Consider the following 23,354-nt stretch of genomic DNA (forward strand, 5'->3'; position numbering starts at 1 on the left):
TCAGAGATCATGTTACCGTCAACGTGTGTGTTTCTACCAGTCAGAGATCACGTTACCGTCAACGTGTGTGTTTCTACCAGTCAGAGATCACGTTACCGTCAACGTGTGTGTTTCTACCAGTCAGAGATCACGTTACCGTCAACGTGTGTGTTTCTACCAGTCAGAGATCACGTTACTGTCAACGTGTGTGTTTCTACCAGTCAGAGATCACGTTACCGTCAACGTGTGTGTTTCTACCAGTCAGAGATCACGTTACCGTCAACGTGTGTGTTTCTACCAGTCAGAGATCACGTTACCGTCAACGTGTGTGTTTCTACCAGTCAGAGATCACGTTACCGTCAACGTGTGTGTTTCTACCAGTCAGAGATCACGTTACCGTCAACGTGTGTGTTTCTACCAGTCAGAGATCACGTTACTGTCAACGTGTGTGTTTCTACCAGTCAGAGATCACGTTACCGTCAACGTGTGTGTTTCTACCAGTCAGAGATCACTGTTACCGTCAACGTGTGTGTTTCTACCAGTCAGAGATCACGTTACCGTCAACGTGTGTGTTTCTACCAGTCAGAGATCACGTTACTGTCAACGTGTGTGTTTCTACCAGTCAGAGATCACGTTACTGTCAACGTGTGTGTTTCTACGAGTCAGAGATCACGTTACCGTCAACGTGTGTGTTTCTACCAGTCAGAGATCACGTTACCGTCAACGTGTGTGTTTCTACCAGTCAGAGATCACGTTACCGTCAACGTGTGTGTTTCTACCAGTCAGAGATCACGTTACCGTCAACGTGTGTGTTTCTACCAGTCAGAGATCACGTTACCGTCAACGTGTGTGTTTCTACCAGTCAGAGATCATGTTACCGTCAACGTGTGTGTTTCTACCAGTCAGAGATCACGTTACCGTCAACGTGTGTGTTTCTACCAGTCAGAGATCACGTTACCGTCAACGTGTGTGTTTCTACCAGTCAGAGATCACGTTACCGTCAACGTGTGTGTTTCTACCAGTCAGAGATCATGTTACCGTCAACGTGTGTGTTTCTACCAGTCAGAGATCACGTTACCGTCAACGTGTGTGTTTCTACCAGTCAGAGATCACATTACTGTCAACGTGTGTGTTTCTACCAGTCAGAGATCACGTTACCGTCAACGTGTGTGTTTCTACCAGTCAGAGATCACGTTACCGTCAACGTGTGTGTTTCTACCAGTCAGAGATCACGTTACTGTCAACGTGTGTGTTTCTACCAGTCAGAGATCACGTTACCGTCAACGTGTGTGTTTCTACCAGTCAGAGATCACGTTACCGTCAACGTGTGTGTTTCTACCAGTCAGAGATCACGTTACCGTCAACGTGTGTGTTTCTACCAGTCAGAGATCACGTTACCGTCAACGTGTGTGTTTCTACCAGTCAGAGATCACGTTACCGTCAACGTGTGTGTTTCTACCAGTCAGAGATCACGTTACCGTCAACGTGTGTGTTTCTACCAGTCAGAGATCACGTTACCGTCAACGTGTGTGTTTCTACCAGTCAGAGATCACGTTACCGTCAACGTGTGTGTTTCTACCAGTCAGAGATCACGTTACCGTCAACGTGTGTGTTTCTACCAGTCAGAGATCACGTTACCGTCAACGTGTGTGTTTCTACCAGTCAGAGATCACGTTACCGTCAACGTGTGTTTCTACCAGTCAGAGATCACGTTACCGTCAACGTGTGTGTTTCTACCAGTCAGAGATCACGTTACCGTCAACGTGTGTGTTTCTACCAGTCAGAGATCACGTTATCGTCAACGTGTGTGTTTCTACCAGTCAGAGATCACGTTACCGTCAACGTGTGTGTTTCTACCAGTCAGAGATCACGTTACCGTCAACGTGTGTGTTTCTACCAGTCAGAGATCACGTTACCGTCAACGTGTGTGGTTTCTACCAGTCAGAGATCACGTTACCGTCAACGTGTGTGTTTCTACCAGTCAGAGATCACGTTACCGTCAACGTGTGTGTTTCTACCAGTCAGAGATCACGTTACCGTCAACGTGTGTGTTTCTACCAGTCAGAGATCACGTTACCGTCAACGTGTGTGTTTCTACCAGTCAGAGATCACGTTACCGTCAACGTGTGTGTTTCTACCAGTCAGAGATCACGTTACTGTCAACGTGTGTGTTTCTACCAGTCAGAGATCACGTTACCGTCAACGTGTGTGTTTCTACCAGTCAGAGATCACGTTACAGTCAACGTGTGTGTTTCTACCAGTCAGAGATCACGTTACAGTCAACGTGTGTGTTTCTACCAGTCAGAGATCACGTTACCGTCAACGTGTGTGTTTCTACCAGTCAGAGATCACGTTACTGTCAACGTGTGTGTTTCTACCAGTCAGAGATCACGTTACCGTCAACGTGTGTGTTTCTACCAGTCAGAGATCACGTTACCGTCAACGTGTGTTTCTACCAGTCAGAGATCACGTTACCGTCAACGTGTGTGTTTCTACCAGTCAGAGATCACGTTACAGTCAACGTGTGTGTTTCTACCAGTCAGAGATCACGTTACCGTCAACGTGTGTGTTTCTACCAGTCAGAGATCACGTTACCGTCAACGTGTGTTTCTACCAGTCAGAGATCACGTTACCGTCAACGTGTGTGTTTCTACCAGTCAGAGATCACGTTACCGTCAACGTGTGTGTTTCTACCAGTCAGAGATCACGTTACCGTCAACGTGTGTGTTTCTACCAGTCAGAGATCACGTTACCGTCAACGTGTGTTTCTACCAGTCAGAGATCACGTTACCGTCAACGTGTGTGTTTCTACCAGTCAGAGATCACATTACCGTCAACGTGTGTGTTTCTACCAGTCAGAGATCACGTTATCGTCAACGTGTGTGTTTCTACCAGTCAGAGATCACGTTATCGTCAACGTGTGTGTTTCTACCAGTCAGAGATCACGTTACCGTCAACGTGTGTGTTTCTACCAGTCAGAGATCACGTTACCGTCAACGTGTGTGTTTCAGATCACGTTACCGTCAACGTGTGTGTTTCTACCAGTCAGAGATCACGTTACTGTCAACGTGTGTGTTTCTACCAGTCAGAGATCACGTTATCGTCAACGTGTGTGTTTCTACCAGTCAGAGATCACGTTACCGTCAACGTGTGTGTTTCTACCAGTCAGAGATCACGTTTACCTGTCAACGTGTGTGTTTCTACCAGTCAGAGATCACGTTACTCGTCAACGTGTGTGTTTCTACCAGTCAGAGATCACGTTACCGTCAACGTGTGTGTTTCTACCAGTCAGAGATCACGTTACCGTCAACGTGTGTGTTTCTACCAGTCAGAGATCACGTTACCGTCAACGTGTGTGTTTCTACCAGTCAGAGATCACGTTACCGTCAACGTGTGTGTTTCTACCAGTCAGAGATCACGTTACCGTCAACGTGTGTGTTTCTACCAGTCAGAGATCACGTTACCGTCAACGTGTGTGTTTCTACCAGTCAGAGATCACGTTACCGTCAACGTGTGTGTTTCTACCAGTCAGAGATCACGTTACCGTCAACGTGTGTGTTTCTACCAGTCAGAGATCACGTTACCGTCAACGTGTGTGTTTCTACCAGTCAGAGATCACGTTACCGTCAACGTGTGTGTTTCTACCAGTCAGAGATCACGTTACCGTCAACGTGTGTGTTTCTACCAGTCAGAGATCACGTTACCGTCAACGTGTGTGTTTCTACCAGTCAGAGATCACGTTACCGTCAACGTGTGTGTTTCTACCAGTCAGAGATCACGTTACCGTCAACGTGTGTGTTTCTACCAGTCAGAGATCACGTTACCGTCAACGTGTGTGTTTCTACCAGTCAGAGATCACGTTACCGTCAACGTGTGTGTTTCTACCAGTCAGAGATCACGTTACCGTCAACGTGTGTGTTTCTACCAGTCAGAGATCACGTTACCGTCAACGTGTGTGTTTCTACCAGTCAGAGATCACGTTACCGTCAACGTGTGTGTTTCTACCAGTCAGAGATCACGTTACCGTCAACGTGTGTGTTTCTACCAGTCAGAGATCACGTTACCGTCAACGTGTGTGTTTCTACCAGTCAGAGATCACGTTACCGTCAACGTGTGTGTTTCTACCAGTCAGAGATCACGTTACCGTCAACGTGTGTGTTTCTACCAGTCAGAGATCACGTTACCGTCAACGTGTGTGTTTCTACCAGTCAGAGATCACGTTACCGTCAACGTGTGTGTTTCTACCAGTCAGAGATCGTTACGTCAACGTGTGTTTCTACCAGTCAGATATCACGTTACCGTCAACGTGTGTGTTTCTACCAGTCAGAGATCACGTTACCGTCAACGTGTGTTTCTACCAGTCAGAGATCACGTTACCGTCAACGTGTGTGTTTCTACCAGTCAGAGATCACGTTACCGTCAACGTGTGTGTTTCTACCAGTCAGAGATCACGTTACCGTCAACGTGTGTTTCTACCAGTCAGAGATCACGTTACTGTCAACGTGTGTGTTTCTACAGTCAGAGATCACGTTACCGTCAACGTGTGTGTTTCTACCAGTCAGAGATCACGTTACCGTCAACGTGTGTTTCTACCAGTCAGAGATCACGTTATTGTCAACGTGTGTGTTTCTACCAGTCAGAGATCACGTTACCGTCAACGGTGTGTGTTTCTACCAGTCAGAGATCACGTTACCTGTCAACGTGTGTGTTTCTACCAGTCAGAGATCACGTTACCGTCAACGTGTGTGTTTCTACCAGTCAGAGATCACGTTACCTGTCAACGTGTGTGTTTCTACCAGTCAGAGATCACGTTACCGTCAACGTGTGTGTTTCTACCAGTCAGAGATCACGTTACCGTCAACGTGTGTGTTTCTACCAGTCAGAGATCACGTTACCGTCAACGTGTGTGTTTCTACCAGTCAGAGATCACGTTACCGTCAACGTGTGTGTTTCTACCAGTCAGAGATCACGTTACCGTCAACGTGTGTGTTTCTACCAGTCAGAGATCACGTTACCGTCAACGTGTGTGTTTCTACCAGTCAGAGATCACGTTACCGTCAACGTGTGTGTTTCTACCAGTCAGAGATCACGTTACCGTCAACGTGTGTGTTTCTACCAGTCAGAGATCACGTTACCGTCAACGTGTGTGTTTCTACCAGTCAGAGATCACGTTACCGTCAACGTGTGTGTTTCTACCAGTCAGAGATCACGTTACCGTCAACGTGTGTGTTTCTACCAGTCAGAGATCACGTTACCGTCAACGTGTGTTTCTACCAGTCAGAGATCACGTTACCGTCAACGTGTGTGTTTCTACCAGTCAGAGATCACGTTATCGTCAACGTGTGTTTCTACCAGTCAGAGATCACGTTACCGTCAACGTGTGTGTTTCTACCAGTCAGAGATCACGTTACCGTCAACGTGTGTTTCTACCAGTCAGAGATCACGTTACCGTCAACGTGTGTGTTTCTACCAGTCAGAGATCACGTTACCGTCAACGTGTGTTTCTACCAGTCAGAGATCACGTTACCGTCAACGTGTGTGTTTCTACCAGTCAGAGATCACGTTACCGTCAACGTGTGTGTTTCTACCAGTCAGAGATCACGTTACCGTCAACGTGTGTGTTTCTACCAGTCAGAGATCACGTTACCGTCAACGTGTGTGTTTCTACCAGTCAGAGATCACGTTACCGTCAACGTGTGTGTTTCTACCAGTCAGAGATCACGTTACCGTCAACGTGTGTGTTTCTACCAGTCAGAGATCACGTTACCGTCAACAGTGTGTGTTTCTACCAGTCAGAGATCACGTTACCGTCAACGTGTGTGTTTCTACCAGTCAGAGATCACGTTACCGTCAACGTGTGTGTTTCTACCAGTCAGAGATCACGTTACCGTCAACGTGTGTGTTTCTACCAGTCAGAGATCACGTTACCGTCAACGTGTGTGTTTCTACCAGTCAGAGATCACGTTACCGTCAACGTGTGTGTTTCTACCAGTCAGAGATCACGTTACCGTCAACGTGTGTGTTTCTACCAGTCAGAGATCACGTTACCGTCAACGTGTGTGTTTCTACCAGTCAGAGATCACGTTACCTCAACGTGTGTGTTTCTACCAGTCAGAGATCACGTTACCGTCAACGTGTGTGTTTCTACCAGTCAGAGATCACGTTACCGTCAACGTGTGTGTTTCTACCAGTCAGAGATCACGTTACCGTCAACGTGTGTGTTTCTACCAGTCAGAGATCACGTTACCGTCAACGTGTGTGTTTCTACCAGTCAGAGATCACGTTACCGTCAACGTGTGTGTTTCTACCAGTCAGAGATCACGGTTACCGTCAACGTGTGTGTTTCTACCAGTCAGAGATCACGTTACCGTCAACGTGTGTGTTTCTACCAGTCAGAGATCACGTTACCGTCAACGTGTGTGTTTCTACCAGTCAGAGATCACGTTACCGTCAACGTGTGTGTTTCTACCAGTCAGAGATCACGTTACCGTCAACGTGTGTGTTCAACTTCTAACCTGACCACCCCTCTTCACTACCACCACTTCAGGTCAAACTCTTCTCCAACCACTCTGATAATCGGTGACTCAGTTGTGAGAAACTTGAGATGGTGCTCCATAGTTAGAGACATGACATGGTGTTAGATGCATCAGGGATCGTGCTTAAATACATTACGGGTACCCAAGCAGGAGACCTTATATCCTATCTAAAACTACTGCTAAACATAAATACAGCAAGATTATTACCACCCCACCACCTCCCAGAAAGAATAAAACAAAATGCACAGGTGGCGCAAATCATGAAAACCTCATTAATATCAAAACAATTAATATAATAAGATATAATAATAAAACCATTAAAAGCAGTTTATTGAATATCAGATCTCTTGTGTCTGAGTCTGTTAATCAATGACCTGATTACTGATCATCATATTGATCTATCTTGTCTTACGGAAACCTGCTGCAGCAGGAGGATCATGTTAGTATTAATGAATCGACTCCACCAGATTGTCTAACTGTTCATGTTCCCAGAACTACAGGTCGAGGAGGAGGTGTGGCAGCTATCTTTAAATCAGAACTATTGATTAGTTTTGTCCAGAATTTAAGCAGCAGACTGATGTTCTGCTGAGCAAATTTATTTTGTCAAGGGAACTTTTATAGATGTAATGATCCCCTTGTATTTCTTGATTCTTATTTTATTTTCCTATATTTGTTTTGGATAATAGTTTGTATTACAGAGTTTATGCTGCTGGACCGGAAAGGATAGAAAAGGGGCAGAAAGAGAACAGAGAAAACAAAAGAAAGAGATCAATGCATACACGTATATGCACATACATACCCACCTACATATACATGTATATACACTCGACCGCACACACACACACACACACACATACATATATATATATATATATATATATATATATATATATATATATATATATATATAAATATCTATATATATATATATAGATATATATCTATATCTATATATATATATAGATATATATACATATACACAACACACATACATACATATACACACACATACACATACACACACACACACACACGTAAATATATACACCCACACAAGCCAACTCTAGATTCGTGGAGAACAAAACCGTTGACAATCATGAGGACCAGAAACTAGCAAGTTAAGTCAAAAAGACAGAAAGAGAGGTACCTGCTGTTAGTGAATAAACTTGCTGGATGACTCAGTGACTGTGACACATGCAGAACATTCATGCAGAACATTCAGAGTGGAACGTGTTTAGAGAAGAGTGATCATGCCAATGTGACCCCGCCCGCCTACAGCTAGAGGAAGGCCAGGAGAACCCAGAGACCCGGGTAACCGACAGTCACCCCCAGGTACAGATCCCAACCCCCCCACTCCAGAGCCAGCCATGCATCTGCCCAGGAGGTGGCGAAGGAGGTGCCCAACCAGAGTCCCCCGCAGTCAGGGGGAACAGGCCCCAGCAGGCCCAGGCCGGCAAGGGCCGATCCCGCCGGGCACCGGCCCCCCAGGGCAGACAGAGCGCAGGCCCCAGGGCCCCAAGAGCCCGTGAGCAGCCCCCCGCCCCCGCAGGCAGAGGGTACAGCCCACACCGATGGAGGACCAGGATCCCCAGACCGCCACCCAGCGGCAGCCAGGTCGCACCCCAGCGCACCAGCTGCGCCCCCGGGTACAGGACACCACCCCCCCACCACCAAACCACACACACATAAACATGCACACCCTCCCTCCCCCAACACGTACTCCCCTCTCAGCCCCCATCCACACACCCCTCCGCCATCCACACACATCTCCCATCACATACACAACCCCACCCCACCTCTACTCACTCACCCATACCAAGTCACACAAACCCCTACCGACCCCTCCACCCCATCCCCTCCACACACATTCACACCCCCCTCCCCCATCCCTCTACTTCCACCCAACCACACATGCCCCACCAAACACCCCTCCCCAACCCACAGCCCCCCCCCTCCAAACTTCACCCTCACTCACACATCCCACTCAGCATATAACACACACACCTTTCTCACCACCCAGCGCCACGTGCACACCTCCCAATACCCTGCCTGTGTGTGATGGGGGGCGGGGAGGAAGAGGGGTCGAGGGATTTAAGAAGGTGAGCCGCCAGCGGCACTAGGCATGCCCCCCACTCCCAGGGCCTCCCAAGGACCAGGACAAGCCAGGGGCAGCCGTCCCCGTAACCAGAGCCTTCGGCGACTCTAACCAGAGAGCCCCCCACCGACCCCAGAGGGACCAACTCACCACACGCAGAAGGGGGCCATGAGGACAGAGAAGAGGAGGGGCGGCAGAAGGGGAATCCCAGACCGATGGTCCACCGTCCCCTCACTCACAGAGGACACCCCCACCTGGGGACATGAAGTCCCCCCTTGTCCACACATCGGCACTTTCACACACATCCGCCACTGTCTCAGCACACACACCTACAGATAGTGTTGTTAACAAATTTAAGAAGTCTATTTCAGCAGTATTTCCTCCAACACCATGTGTTAACCTGACAGGAAACACCCATCCGAGCTTTACTCCAACACAGGTCCATGAATGTGTTGCTGGAATGACGGCTTTAACGCGTATAACACTAGATAATGTTGCTCCTCTAAAGAAGAAGCCAGAAGAAGCGGCCCGGTGGTTTAATTCCCAGCTTCAAGCTTTAAAACAGACATCAAGGCGTAGAAGAGTGTCACATAGTCTGGAAAGAAAGTTTAATAGTGTATAAAAAAGTCTGGCGTGTGGCTAGAACAGCTTATTATTCATCAAATTGTAGAGAAAACAGTTTCAGCCCAAATATGTTCCCATCAGAAACAATCTGAAGAGTTCCAGTCAGGATTTAGAGCTCATCATAGCACAGAGACAGCACTGGTGAAAGTCTAATGATCTTCTCATGGCCTCAGATAAAGGACTTCTGTCTGGACTCATTCTTTTAGATCTCAGTTCTGCATTCGACACTATTGATCACAATATTCTGCTACAGAGGCTGGAACATGTTATTGGGATTAAAGGGACTGCATTAGACTGGTTCCAGTCATATTTATCTGATATATTTCAGTTTATTAATATCTTCAGACAGCATGGTAGAAACTATCTATATAGACCGTTCCAAATGGTCCATGCAGATGACCGCCCTCCCTGAAGACCATCCAATCTTGATCCAAGTCAAGATTCAATGCAACATGTATGTTTTTCTGTAACTGGGCAATTTATCATGAATTGATGTGTCTGTAAAGTGTCCTCAGATGATGTTGTTGTGAAGTGATGCTGTACAAATAAAGCTAAATTGAACTGAACTGAAATCCAATCAACAAGTGTTGCTACTGTTCAGAGCTTTAGTTATTATTAATGTGTGATCCTACCTGTCAGAGATCGTGTGACGGCACTCTCATACAAAGGAACTCCTTCTCCAGCATTGTTGAAGGCCTTCAGGGAAATCACATAGTGTGAGCTGGCCTCTGAGGAAGACACAGAGAAACAACGTTATTCGTTTTAAATGACTTTCAGCAATGTGTATCGTCATTTCAGAATGTGACTCGTGTTAAAACGTAATTAATGAGCGAAATGAAATGTCAAGCTGAGCTTGACAGGAACAGTTTAGTGATCTTATCAGATACTTTTGCAGATTTTTTCTTCAGGTAATAAAGCAGAGGGAGTTTTATCCTGACATGTTTCATTTGGCGTTGACCTGACGTGAACTGAGGGTCATACAGCAGCTAATTTCTGTTGATGTGGTGATGCAGCCTGTTCTCTGCATCAATCATCAAACTCTTGGCTCAGTAAAGCAAACACGGCAGCTGTAATCCCCAGATACCTTGCCACATGAATTAATAATCACAATGAATAATAAACGCCATGTACATATGTGTATTTGGTGTCATGTGTGCACACAAAACAACTGCTACATTTTATATTTCATTGCAACTCCATTATAAACCTGAAAGGAAAAATTTTAGCTTTGCAAAAAATCTATCCAATTTATCATTGTCTTCTGTGGCCTGCAAATTGCTTGTTGCTCTCACTGGGGAGGATGTTTTCTCTTTTAGACCTCTCCCAATTAGATTTCCACCCCAAGCAGCTTTCTTATTACATTCATTTAAATCATTGATGGGAATTAAATGGGGACTCCATCATCATAATGCATAAATAGAAGAGGGAAACACTGTCAATATTGGCACAAGGTTGACAGAATTCATGAAGAATGAACACACAAAATCTTGATGAGCATTTTCAGCTAAACAAGAAGTCTTTAATGCAACTCTTTAGGGGTTTCTAGGTGTTGGTCTTGTATCAGTATCATCAGTATCATCAGTGTCACCAGCGCTTTTATTTGTATGAGCAGCAGGCTGAAATCATTTCCTGGAGGAATTTCAAAGCATAGATCGTGAGAGGAAGCCTGACCTAGTCATCAGTGATCTCCATCCTTTAGTCAGCCCTGCGTCATGCGGCTGTTTTACCCCGATCAACACAGGGTTCCTGGGGGAAACCTTTGTTCCAGATCATGGAAAACCAGTTTATTTTCATTTTACATGGAGACATGTAAAATGTTTGCATGGAATGAGCTGCAGAGTTGAGTATGTGGGTTGTTCCCATAACAACCTGCCCATTCTGATCTCATTACTGGTATCTCAGATGCAGAAGATGCAGGTCCTGTTTAGCAGCACCTGAAAGCAAAGACCTGCTATGGACAGTCAGGCTCATGGGTCAAAGTGAGGTGGAGATGTAGACCACCTAAATTCACCTCTGGACCTGTAGCGTGGCAGCTTTCTGTAGATTCTGTATGATGGTGTGGCCTGCAACCTCCCTAACTGGAGAGAGCAAACTGGTTCATATTGCCTCAGACTGGAGACCAGTATGAGGAGGAGGAACCAGACTGGAGACCAGTATGAGGAGGAGAAACCAGACTGGAGACCAGTATGAGGAGGAGAAACCAGACTGGAGACCAGTATGAGGAGGAGGAACCAGACTGGAGACCAGTATGAGGAGGAGGAACCAGACTGGAAACCAGTATGAGGAGGAGGAACCAGACTGGAGACCAGTATGAGGAGGAGGAACCAGACTGGAAACCAGTATGAGGAGGAGGAACCAGACTGGAGACCAGTATGAGGAGGAGGAACCAGACTGGAGACCAGTATGAGGAGGAGGAACCAGACTGGAGACCAGTATGAGGAGGAGGAACCAGACTGGAGACCAGTATGAGGAGGAGGAACCAGACTGGAGACCAGTATGAGGAGGAGGAACCAGACTGGAGACCAGTATGAGGAGGAGAAACCAGACTGGAGACCAGTATGAGGAGGAGGAACCAGACTGGAGACCAGTATGAGGAGGAGGAACCAGACTGGAAACCAGTATGAGGAGGAGGAACCAGACTGGAGACCAGTATGAGGAGGAGGAACCAGACTGGAAACCAGTATGAGGAGGAGGAACCAGACTGGAGACCAGTATGAGGAGGAGGAACCAGACTGGAGACCAGTATGAGGAGGAGGAACCAGACTGGAGACCAGTATGAGGAGGAGGAACCAGACTGGAGACCAGTATGAGGAGGAGGAACCAGACTGGAGACCAGTATGAGGAGGAGGAACCAGACTGGAGACCAGTATGAGGAGGAGGAACCAGACTGGAGACCAGTATGAAGAGGAGGAACCAGACTGGAGACCAGTATGAGGAGGAGGAACCAGAGACATGTGACCACTTGGACGTCATATGTGCGGCTGAACACTACGACATGGATTCTTTGTTTCCTGGACGTTAATGCAACCCCAACCAGACGCCACTGAAACGGCAGCAAAGTTTCGTTGCCATGAAGCTCATGGTTTCCTGTTGTTCTCAGAGCTGCGAGTCCATTCCTGACTCCTTACCCAGATTTTCTATGGAGTAGTATCTTTGCTTGTTGTCCACCCGAACCGTCTCAGCATACGGACTCCCCACTCCATAACCGATGATGTAACCTCGCACCAGGATGTTGGGGCTGAGCGGTGGAGTCCAGGACATGATGATGCTGTTGGGAAGGGGTCTGACGTGCAAAGAGCTGGGCTGGTCAGGCACCTGACTCTCTGTCGGAGAAAAAAGAAATATCAGCAAAGCAGCAGACACAGAGGATCCAATCAATGTCACCATGTTGAACAGATGCTCACAGCAGCTGTGGCTAACACATGCTAACTGTTTAAGCGGTGCAATGAGCTCCTACAAGAACTGACACTTTGTGTTCCTCCTCAGGATCAGATTAGATCAGCTTACTGAGCTCTCAGTCCTCAAAGGGAGAAGCTTAATATCACTTCACTGAGTGATAATCTATTGAAATGAGATTTGTGTGTCTCTCTATCCCAGGCTACAAACACAGTTAGCATGGATGTGTTTGTTTGTACTGAACAGAACATTGTGGTCCTGAGTATTAGCCTCAGGTTAGTGCTTTTTAATGATTATTTGGAGTATTATCATGTTTTTCTTGTTGGTTGGCTTTATTCAATAATGTCTGTTTCTGCATTTATCCATATACATACTGATGTTGGTTTAAACATATGGTCAGACATCTTCAAATGTAATAAATGTGTTTAGGCTACAAAATTGTAAATTGTTAATTTTAAAATGATGCTGGTTAATAAATAAATTCACAATAAAACCCACACATTTTAATTTGACTATTTCTTAAACCTGTAGATGGTGCATTCCTACATCGTGAAAATTCTCATTGTAGGAGAGTTGGGTAAAGGGTTAAAGAGTGGGACAGTTGGAGGGTTGGTTAATGTGTAGGTAAGAGGGTCGAATAGTGGGCCAGTTTGAGGGTTTCGTAGCGTGTCGGTAAGAAGACTGGTGAGAGGCTCGGTTTGAGGGTTGGGTGGAGAGTTTTTAGAGAGTTGGATAGATGGTCAGATAGTGGGTTTGGTAAAGGATTGTTAAAGTGTTGATAATACGGTTGGGTAGAGGATCAAATCATGGGTCAGTTAAAGGTTGGTTATAATTTTGGGAAGAGGGTCAAATAGTGGGTCAGGTAGAGGGTTGGGTAGAGAGTCAGAAACAGGGTTTGATGAGTAGAAGGTTGGTTAGAGCGTCAATTAGAGGGTTGGGTAGAGAGTTGCTAGAGAGTTGGGTAGATGGTCAGGTTGGGTAAAGGGTTTGGTAGAAGGTTAGTTATACGCATGGGTAGAGGGTCCGATTGTGGCTCCGTTAGACGATTGGGTAGAGGACAGAGGGTCAGTTAGAAGGTTGGTTAGGGTTGTTTTTAGTTTCGGCTTCATCATGACGATGTTTATGTTGTTGTTTTTAGTTTCGGCTTTAGCATGACAATGTTTATCATGTTTTTTTTTAGTTTTGGATTCATCATGACAATGTAATTGTTGTTTTTAGTTTTGGCTTCATCATGACGATGTAAATGTTTGTTTTTTTTTAGTTTCGGCTTTAGCATGACGATGTTTATGTTGTTGTTTTTAGCTTCGACTTCATCATGACGATGTTTATGTTGTTGTTTTTAGCTTCGACTTCATCATGACGATGTTTATGTTGTTGTTTTTAGTTTTGGCTTCATCATGACGATGTTTATGTTGTTGTTTTTAGTTTCGGCTTTATCATGACGATGTTTATGTTGTTGTTTTTAGCTTCGACTTCATCATGACGATGTTTATGTTGTTGTTTTTAGCTTCGACTTCATCATGACGATGTTTATGTTGTTGTTTTTAGTTTTGGCTTCATCATGACGATGTTTATGTTGTTGTTTTTAGTTTTGGCTTCATCATGACGATGTTTATGTTGTTGTTTTTAGTTTCGGCTTTAGCATGACGATGTTTATGTTGTTTTTAGTTTCGGCTTTAGCATGACGATGTTTATGTTGTTGTTTTTAGTTTCGGCTTTAGCATGACGATGTTTATGTTGTTGTTTTTAGTTTCGGCTTTAGCATGACGATGTTTATGTTGTTGTTTTTAGTTTCGGCTTTATCATGACGATGTTTATGTTGTTGTTTTTAGTTTCGGCTTTAGCATGACGATGTTCATGTTGTTGTTTTTAGCTTCGACTTCATCATGACGATGTTTATGTTGTTGTTTTTAGCTTCGACTTCATCATGACGATGTTTATGTTGTTGTTTTTAGTTTTGGCTTCATCATGACGATGTTTATGTTGTTGTTTTTAGTTTCGGCTTTATCATGACGATGTTTATGTTGTTGTTTTTAGCTTCGACTTCATCATGACGATGTTTATGTTGTTGTTTTTAGCTTCGACTTCATCATGACGATGTTTATGTTGTTGTTTTTAGTTTTGGCTTCATCATGACGATGTTTATGTTGTTGTTTTTAGTTTTGGCTTCATCATGACGATGTTTATGTTGTTGTTTTTAGTTTCGGCTTTAGCATGACGATGTTTATGTTGTTGTTTTTAGTTTCGGCTTTAGCATGACGATGTTTATGTTGTTTTTAGTTTCGGCTTTAGCATGACGATGTTTATGTTGTTGTTTTTAGTTTCGGCTTTAGCATGACGATGTTTATGTTGTTGTTTTTAGTTTCGGCTTTAGCATGACGATGTTTATGTTGTTGTTTTTAGTTTCGGCTTTATCATGACGATGTTTATGTTGTTGTTTTTAGTTTCGGCTTTAGCATGACGATGTTCATGTTGTTGTTTTTAGCTTCGGCTTTATCATGACGATGTTTATGTTGTTGTTTTTAGATTTGGCATCAGCATGACGATGTTCATGTTGTTTTTACTTTCGGCTTTAGCATGAGGATGTTTATGTTGTTGTTTTTAGTTTCGGCCTGAGCATGACGATGTTTATGTTGTTTTTAGTTTCGGCTTTAGCGTGACGATGTTTATGTTGTTTCTAGTTTTGGCATGAGCATGACGATGTTTATGTTGTTTTTAGTTTCGGCTTTAGCATGACGATGTTTATGTTGTTTCTAGTTTCGGCTTTAGCGTGACGATGTTTATGTTGTTTCTAGTTTTGGCATGAGCATGACGATGTTTATGTTGTTTTTAGTTTCGGCTTTGGCGTGACGATGTTTATGTTGTTTCTAGTTTCGGCTTTAGCGTGACGATGTTTATGTTGTTTCTAGTTTTGGCATGAGCATGACGATGTTTATGTTGTTTTTAGTTTCGGCTTTAGCATGACGATGTTTATCTTGTTGTCTTTAGTTTTGGCTTCATCACGACGATGTAAATGTTGCTGTTTTTAACTTCGGCTTTAGCATGACGATGTTTATGTTTTTTTTAGTTTCAGTTTCAGCATGACAATGTTTATGTTGTTTTTTAGTTTCGGCTTCAGCATGATGATGTAAATGTTGTTTTTAGTTTTGGCTATAGCATGACGATGTTCATGTTGTTGTTTTTAGTTTCGGCTTTAGCATGACGATGTTTATGTTGTTGTTTTTAGATTTGGCATCAGCATGACGATGTTCATGTTGTTTTTACTTTCGGCTTTAGCATGAGGATGTTTATGTTGTTGTTTTTAGTTTCGGCCTGAGCATGACGATGTTTATGTTGTTTTTAGTTTCGGCTTTAGCGTGACGATGTTTATGTTGTTTCTAGTTTCGGCTTTAGCATGACGATGTTTATGTTGTTTCTAGTTTTGGCATGAGCATGACGATGTTTATGTTGTTTTTACTTTCGGCTTTAGCATGAGGATGTTTATGTTGTTGTTTTTAGTTTCGGCCTGAGCATGACGATGTTTATGTTGTTTCTAGTTTCGGCTTTAGCGTGACGATGTTTATGTTGTTTCTAGTTTTGGCATGAGCATGACGATGTTTATGTTGTTTTTAGTTTCGGCTTTAGCATGACGATGTTTATCTTGTTGTCTTTAGTTTTGGCTTCATCACGACGATGTAAATGTTGCTGTTTTTAACTTCGGCTTTAGCATGACGATGTTTATGTTTTTTTAGTTTCAGTTTCAGCATGACAATGTTTATGTTGTTTTTTAGTTTCGGCTTCAGCATGATGATGTAAATGTTGTTTTTAGTTTTGGCTATAGCGTGACAATGTTTATGTTGTTGTTTTTAGTTTCGGTTTTAGCTTGACGATGTTTATGTTGTTGTTTCTAGTTTCGGCTTTGGCATGACGATGTTTATGTTTTTTTTTTTATTTTCGGCTTCAGTATGATGATTTTTATGTTGATTTTAGTTTCACCTTCATCATGACAATGTAAATGCTTTTAGTTTCGTCTTTAGCATGACGATGTTCATGTTGTTTTTAGTTTCGGCTTTAGCATGAGGATGTTTATGTTGTTGTTTTTAGTTTCGGCTTTGGCATGACGATGTTTATGTTTTTTTTTATTTTCGGCTTCAGTATGATGATTTTTATGTTGATTTTAGTTTCACCTTCATCATGACAATGTAAATGCTTTTAGTTTCGTCTTTAGCATGACGATGTTCATGTTGTTTTTAGTTTTGGCTTTAGCATGACTATGTAAATGTTGTTGTTTTTAGTTTTGGCTAGAGCATGACGATGTTTATGTTGTATTTAGTTTCGGCTTTAGCATGACAATGTATATCTTGTTGTTTTTAGTTTTGGCTTTAGCATGATGATGTAAATGTTGTTTTTAGTTTCGGCTTCATCATGACAATGTTTCCCTTGTTTTTAGTTTTGGCTTTATCATGACAATGTAAATGTTGTTGTTTATAGTTTCAGCATTAGCATGACGATGTAAATGTTGTTGTTTTTAGTTTTGTTTTTAGCATGACAATGTTTTTGTTGATTTTAGTTTCGCCTTCATCATGACAATGTAAATGTTGTTTTTAGTTTTGGCTTTAGCATGACGATGTAAATGTTGTTGTTTTTTAGTTTCAGTTTTAGTATGACAATGTTTATGTTTTTGTTTTTAGTTTCAGTTTTAGTATGACAATGTTTATGTTTTTGTTTTTAGTTTCAGTTTTAGTATGACAATGTTTATGTTTTTGTTTTTAGTTTCAGTTTTAGTATGACAATGTTTATGTTTTTGTTTTTAGTTTCAGTTTTAGTATGACAATGTTTATGTTTTTGTTTTTAGTTTCAGTTTTAGTATGACAATGTTTATGTTTTTGTTTTTAGTTTCGGCTTTAGCATGATGATGTAAATGTTGTTTTTAAATTCGGATTTAGCATGACGATGTTTATATTGTTTTTAGTTTCGGCATTAGCATGATGATGTTTATGTTGTTCTTTTTAGTTTCGGCTTTGGCGTGACGATGTAAAGGTTGTTTTTAGTTTCAGTTTTAGTATGACAATGTTTATGTTTTTGTTTTTAGTTTCGGCTTTAGCATGATGATGTAAATGTTGTTTTTAAATTCGGATTTAGCATGATGATGTTTATGTTGTTCTTTTTAGTTTCGGCTTTGGCGTGACGATGTAAAGGTTGTTTTTAGTTTAGGCTTTAGCATGACGATGTATATGTTGTTTTTCCTTTTCACCACAGAAAATCATCACTCGGGTAAATTTACATATTTTTACGTCGGATGTCATCCCTGACACAACCCTCTTCATTTATCCTGTTTTGGGGAATGGCGATCAGAGAACATTCCCCTCAAGGCTGTAGCGTAGTGGAGGGGTTTTTTGTGGAAGTAAATGAAACGTGGCGGACATTAAAAATTCTTTTTACTCATGCAGTGAGATGTGTTTAGGACATTACGAAGCACTGTCTTCAGGTCAGACGACGGATCTTTTGGAGGAAAATGTGATTGTAGCTCACAGTATATCTTGCTCTGATTACGGTGTTGTGTTGGTTTTGTAAAATCAATGTTCCACTGATGAGTTAATAATACAGAAACGCTGAATCTGTGAACAGCTTTCTAACGCTACCGAAGTCTCCTGGTCCACCATGTTCCCGTTTAACAAGGACGACGGGTCAGGTTCAGATTTCCGCGACTTTCCTCATCAATAACAACCTAAAATAAAGTGAGAATTTATTCTCTTTACACACACAACTATTCTCATTCACACATCTCAACATGCGGTTTGGCTTTCAGTCCTTTTGACACTTCCACGTGGATGTTTGGATTTATGTACAGGTATATGTAATAAAGCATGTCAGTAAACATAAGAATGTATGATCATGTGTGCAAGAGGCTATAGAAGTATCAGTGAAACTCTGCAATCCAACCACAGATCTTTTTTCTGCACTTCCTCTTGTTGTTAACTTCCGCCCATCTCTCTCTGGCCTCTCCTCCTTTCCTCCCTTCTCCCTGGAGATGAGACTTTCACCCCATCCAGCTTCAGCTCTTCTCCAGGTAAACATGAATACATTTGGGGATGGTGGAGGAAGGAACATGTACGGTCCAGCTTGCGTTGCAGCAGGGACACATGGAAAACCTGTAGGACAGCGGCCTCCAGGACCGACCTTGGACCCCCCTGGATGACGTGGATCAAATGGAGTGGGAAGGAACAGACTCACCATCCAGATCGTTCTCCGGCGTCTCTGCTGTGGTCCACTCGCTGGCAGGACCAGTTCCATTCACGGTCATTGCTGCTACCTGGAAGCTGTACTGGCTGCCTCTCTCCAGGCCTGGATGGGGAACAGAAAGCAGCATGTCATCACATGTTCACTGGAAATCTAAAGAAACTGCATCTGAAAAACATTTAGAGGGATATATTTAGAGTTGTAAAAAAAAAAAAAGCTTGTTTTAACCCTGAAAGCGCCAAGGTCACAAGAAAACAACAAACAGCAGAACGTCTCCAGAACCTGGTTCCACCAGCATGGGGCGCCACATGCAGACCTGCTGGAAACACAGGCTGGAGGGGGGGAAGGAAAGGAGAAGGGAGGAGAGGTGAGGGCAGGAGAAGGGAGGAGAGGGGAGGTTTCTGAAGTTTCTGAGAAATCAGAGAGACGTGAAGGGAGACGATGAGGAAGATGATGAGTGCAGATGAAGAGTGGGTGACACGGTGATGGAGAACCTTCGAACCAATCAGCATCTCTGATTCTGGAGGGATGATTTGCCTCCCGAGGGTGATGACTGGTCTCCTAGCAACAGTAAAAGTCATGAGGTTCTACCTCAGCGAGCTTGCGGTGGAATTCTGATGCTGTCATGAAAAACCAGATCAGTAATTTACTGTCACAGAAAACTCTGGATGTTCTGAAACATTTCCAGTTCAGAGAGAGATCTGCTGTATCACATGACTTTATCACCGATCAATACATGGAGGCATCGCTAGAAAAACTAAAGCTGGTGCCAGTTCTAATAGTACTGGAGACAGACATTCAGACAGACAGACAGTTATACAGTTGGACAGGCAGACAGTTAAAAAGACAGATAGACAGACAGACAGACAGACAGTTAGACAGTTAAACATACAGTTAGACAGACATTTACACAGACAGACAGACAGAACGTTAGACAGAAAGACAGACAGACAGTTAGACATACATTTAGACAGACAGTTAGACAGTTAGACATACAGAAAGACAGACAGACAGTTAGACAGTTAGACATACAGTTAGACAGACATTTACACAGACAGACAGACAGAACGTTAGACAGAAAGACAGACAGACAGTTAGACAGTTAGACATACATTTAGACAGACAGTTAGACAGTTAGACATACAGAAAGACAGACAGACAGTTAGACAGTTAGACATACATTTAGACAGACAGTTAGACAGTTAGACATACAGAAAGACAGACAGACAGTTAGACAGACAGACAGAGAGATAGACAGTTAGACACGACAGACAAACAGTTAGACAGTTAGACATACATTTAGACAGACAGTTAGACAGTTAGACATACAGAAAGACAGACAGACAGTTAGACAGAAAGACAGACAGACAGTTAGAAAGACAGACAGAAAGACAGACAGACAGTTAGACAGACAGACAGTTAGACAGACAGTTAGACAGTTAGACCGACAGACAGACAGAAAGACAGACAGACAGAATGACAGTTAGACAGACAGAGGGACAGACATTTAGACAGACAGACAGAGAGACGGACAGTTGGACAGACAGACAGTAAGACAGAGAGACAGAAGGACAGACAGACAATGAGACAGTTAGAAAGACAGACAATTAGACAGAAAGACAGACAGACAGACGGTTAGACAGACAGATAGACAGACAGACAGTTAGATAGACAGGCAGTGAGACAGTGAGACAGTTAGACAGACTGTTAGACATACAGACAGTTAGACAGACAGTTAGACAGACAGACAGTTAGATAGACAGACAGACAGTTAGATAGACAGACAGAAAGTTAGACAGACAGACAGTTAGATAGACAGACAGACAGTTAGATAGACAGACAGAAAGTTAGACAGAGAGACAGGAAGACAGACAGACAGTTAGACAGACAGACAGGAAGACAGACAGACAGTTAGACAGTTAGACTGAGAGACAGAAGGAAAGAAAGAGAGTTAGATAGACAGAAAGTTAGACCGACAGAAAGACAGACAGTTAGACAGACACACAGTTAGACAGACAGACAGAGAGACAGTTAGACAGACACACAGTTAGACAGACAGACAGACAGACAGAAAGAGAGACAGACAGACAGTTAGACCGACAGATAGACATAGAGTTAGACAGACAGAGGGACAGGCAGACAGACAGACAGTTAGACAGAGAGACAGACAGACAGACAGACAGTTAGAAAGACAGACAGTTAGACAGACAGACAGTTAGACAGAGAGACAGAAAGACCGACAGACAGACAGACAGACAGTTAGAAAGACAGACAGTTAGACAGACAGACAGTTAGACAGACAGAAAGAGAGACAGACAGTTGGACAGACAGACAGACAGTTGGACAGTTAGAAATACAGACAGTCAGACAGACAGAAGGAAAGACAGACAGACAGACAGACAGTTATACAGTTGGACAGACAGACAGTTAGACAGAGAGACAGACAGTTGGACAGACAGACAGACAGTTAGACAGACAGAGAGGAAGACAGACAGACAGACAGAGAGAAAAAAGGAGAGACAGACAGTGAGACAGTTAGAAAGACAGACAGTTAGACCGACAGACAGACAGAGAGATAGAAAGTTGGACAGACAGACAGTTAGACAGACAGACAGATAGAGTTAGACAGCTGGACAGACAGACAGTTAGACAGTTAGATAGACAGGCAGACAGTTAGACAGAGAGACAGAAAGACAGACAGACAGTTAGATAGACAGACAGCTAGACCGACCGACAGACAGTTATACAGTTGGAAAGACAGACAGTTAGACAGACATACAGTGAGACAGACAGTTGGACAGACAGACAGACAGTTAGACAGTTAGAAATACAGACAGTTAGACAGACAGAAGGAAAGACAGACAGACAGACAGACAGTTATACAGTTGGACAGACAGACAGTTAGACCAACAGACAGAGAGACAGACAGAGAGACAGACAGTTGGACAGACAGACAGACAGTTAGACAGAAAGACAGGAAGACAGACAGACAGACAGACAGTTAGAAAGACAGACAGTTAGACAGACAGACAGTTAGACAGAGAGACAGAAAGACCGACAGACAGACAGACAGACAGTTAGAAAGACAGACAGTTAGACAGACAGACAGTTAGACAGAGAGACAGAAAGACCGACAGATAGACAGTTATACAGTTGGAAAGACAGACAGTTAGACAGACAGACAGTTAGACAGACAGAAAGAGAGACAGACAGACAGTTAGACAGACAGACAGTTAGACAGACAGAAAGAGAGACAGACAGTTGGACAGACAGACAGACAGTTGGACAGTTAGAAATACAGACAGTCAGACAGACAGAAGGAAAGACAGACAGACAGACAGACAGTTATACAGTTGGACAGACAGACAGTTAGACAGAGAGACAGACAGTTGGACAGACAGACAGACAGTTAGACAGACAGAGAGGAAGACAGACAGACAGACAGAGAGAAAAAAGGAGAGACAGACAGTGAGACAGTTAGAAAGACAGACAGTTAGACCGACAGACAGACAGAGAGATAGAAAGTTGGACAGACAGACAGTTAGACAGACAGACAGATAGAGTTAGACAGCTGGACAGACAGACAGTTAGACAGTTAGATAGACAGGCAGACAGTTAGACAGAGAGACAGAAAGACAGACAGACAGTTAGATAGACAGACAGCTAGACCGACCGACAGACAGACAGACAGACAGACAGTTAGAAAGACAGACAGACAGACCGACAGACAGACAGTTATACAGTTGGAAAGACAGACAGTTAGACAGACATACAGTGAGACAGACAGTTGGACAGACAGACAGACAGTTAGACAGTTAGAAATACAGACAGTTAGACAGACAGAAGGAAAGACAGACAGACAGACAGACAGTTAGACCAACAGACAGAGAGACAGACAGAGAGACAGACAGTTGGACAGACAGACAGACAGTTAGACAGAAAGACAGGAAGACAGACAGACAGACAGAGAGAAAGAAGGACAGACAGACAGTGAGACAATTAGAAAGACAAACAGTTAGACCGACAGACAGACAGTTAGACAGACAGACAGACAGACAGACAGTTATACAGTTGGACAGACAGACAGTTAGACAGACAGACAGAAAGTTAGACCGACAGACAGTGAGACAGTGAGACAGCTAGACAGACAGACATTGAGACATACAGACAGACAGTTAGAAAGACAGAAGGTTAGACAGTTAGATAGACAGGCAGACAGTTAGACAGAGAGACAGTTAGACCGACCGACAGACAGACAGACAGACAGACAGACAGACAGACAGACAGTTAGACAGACAGTTAGACAGACAGACAGTTAGACATACAGAAGGAAAGACAGACAGTTAGATAGACAGACAGTGAGACCGACAGACAGACACACAGACAGTTAGACAGACAGACAGACAGAGAGTTAGACAGAAAGGCATACAGACAGTCAGTTAGACAGACAGAACGAAAGACAGACAGACAGTTATACAGTTGGAAAGACAGACAGTTAGACAGAC

General features: G+C 43.5%; 1 protein-coding gene across 1 annotated transcript in view; it reads right to left on the bottom strand.

The window, feature by feature from the left end:
- The window catches only part of dcc (DCC netrin 1 receptor), a gene marked incomplete at both ends in the record, with an annotated part of 355,940 nt that overhangs the window by 96,799 nt on the left and 235,787 nt on the right, over positions 1-23,354 (bottom strand). The window contains 3 exons of the mRNA XM_079256415.1: positions 9,867-9,962; positions 12,363-12,557; positions 18,844-18,954. Of these exons, the coding sequence (XP_079112541.1) occupies positions 9,867-9,962; positions 12,363-12,557; positions 18,844-18,954 (402 nt within the window). The remainder of the gene's footprint in view (positions 1-9,866; positions 9,963-12,362; positions 12,558-18,843; positions 18,955-23,354) is intronic.

The sequence above is a fragment of the Telmatherina bonti genome, assembly GCF_933228915.1.
Source record: "Telmatherina bonti genome assembly, chromosome: 17".
In the NCBI taxonomy this organism is placed as follows: domain Eukaryota; kingdom Metazoa; phylum Chordata; class Actinopteri; order Atheriniformes; family Telmatherinidae; genus Telmatherina; species Telmatherina bonti.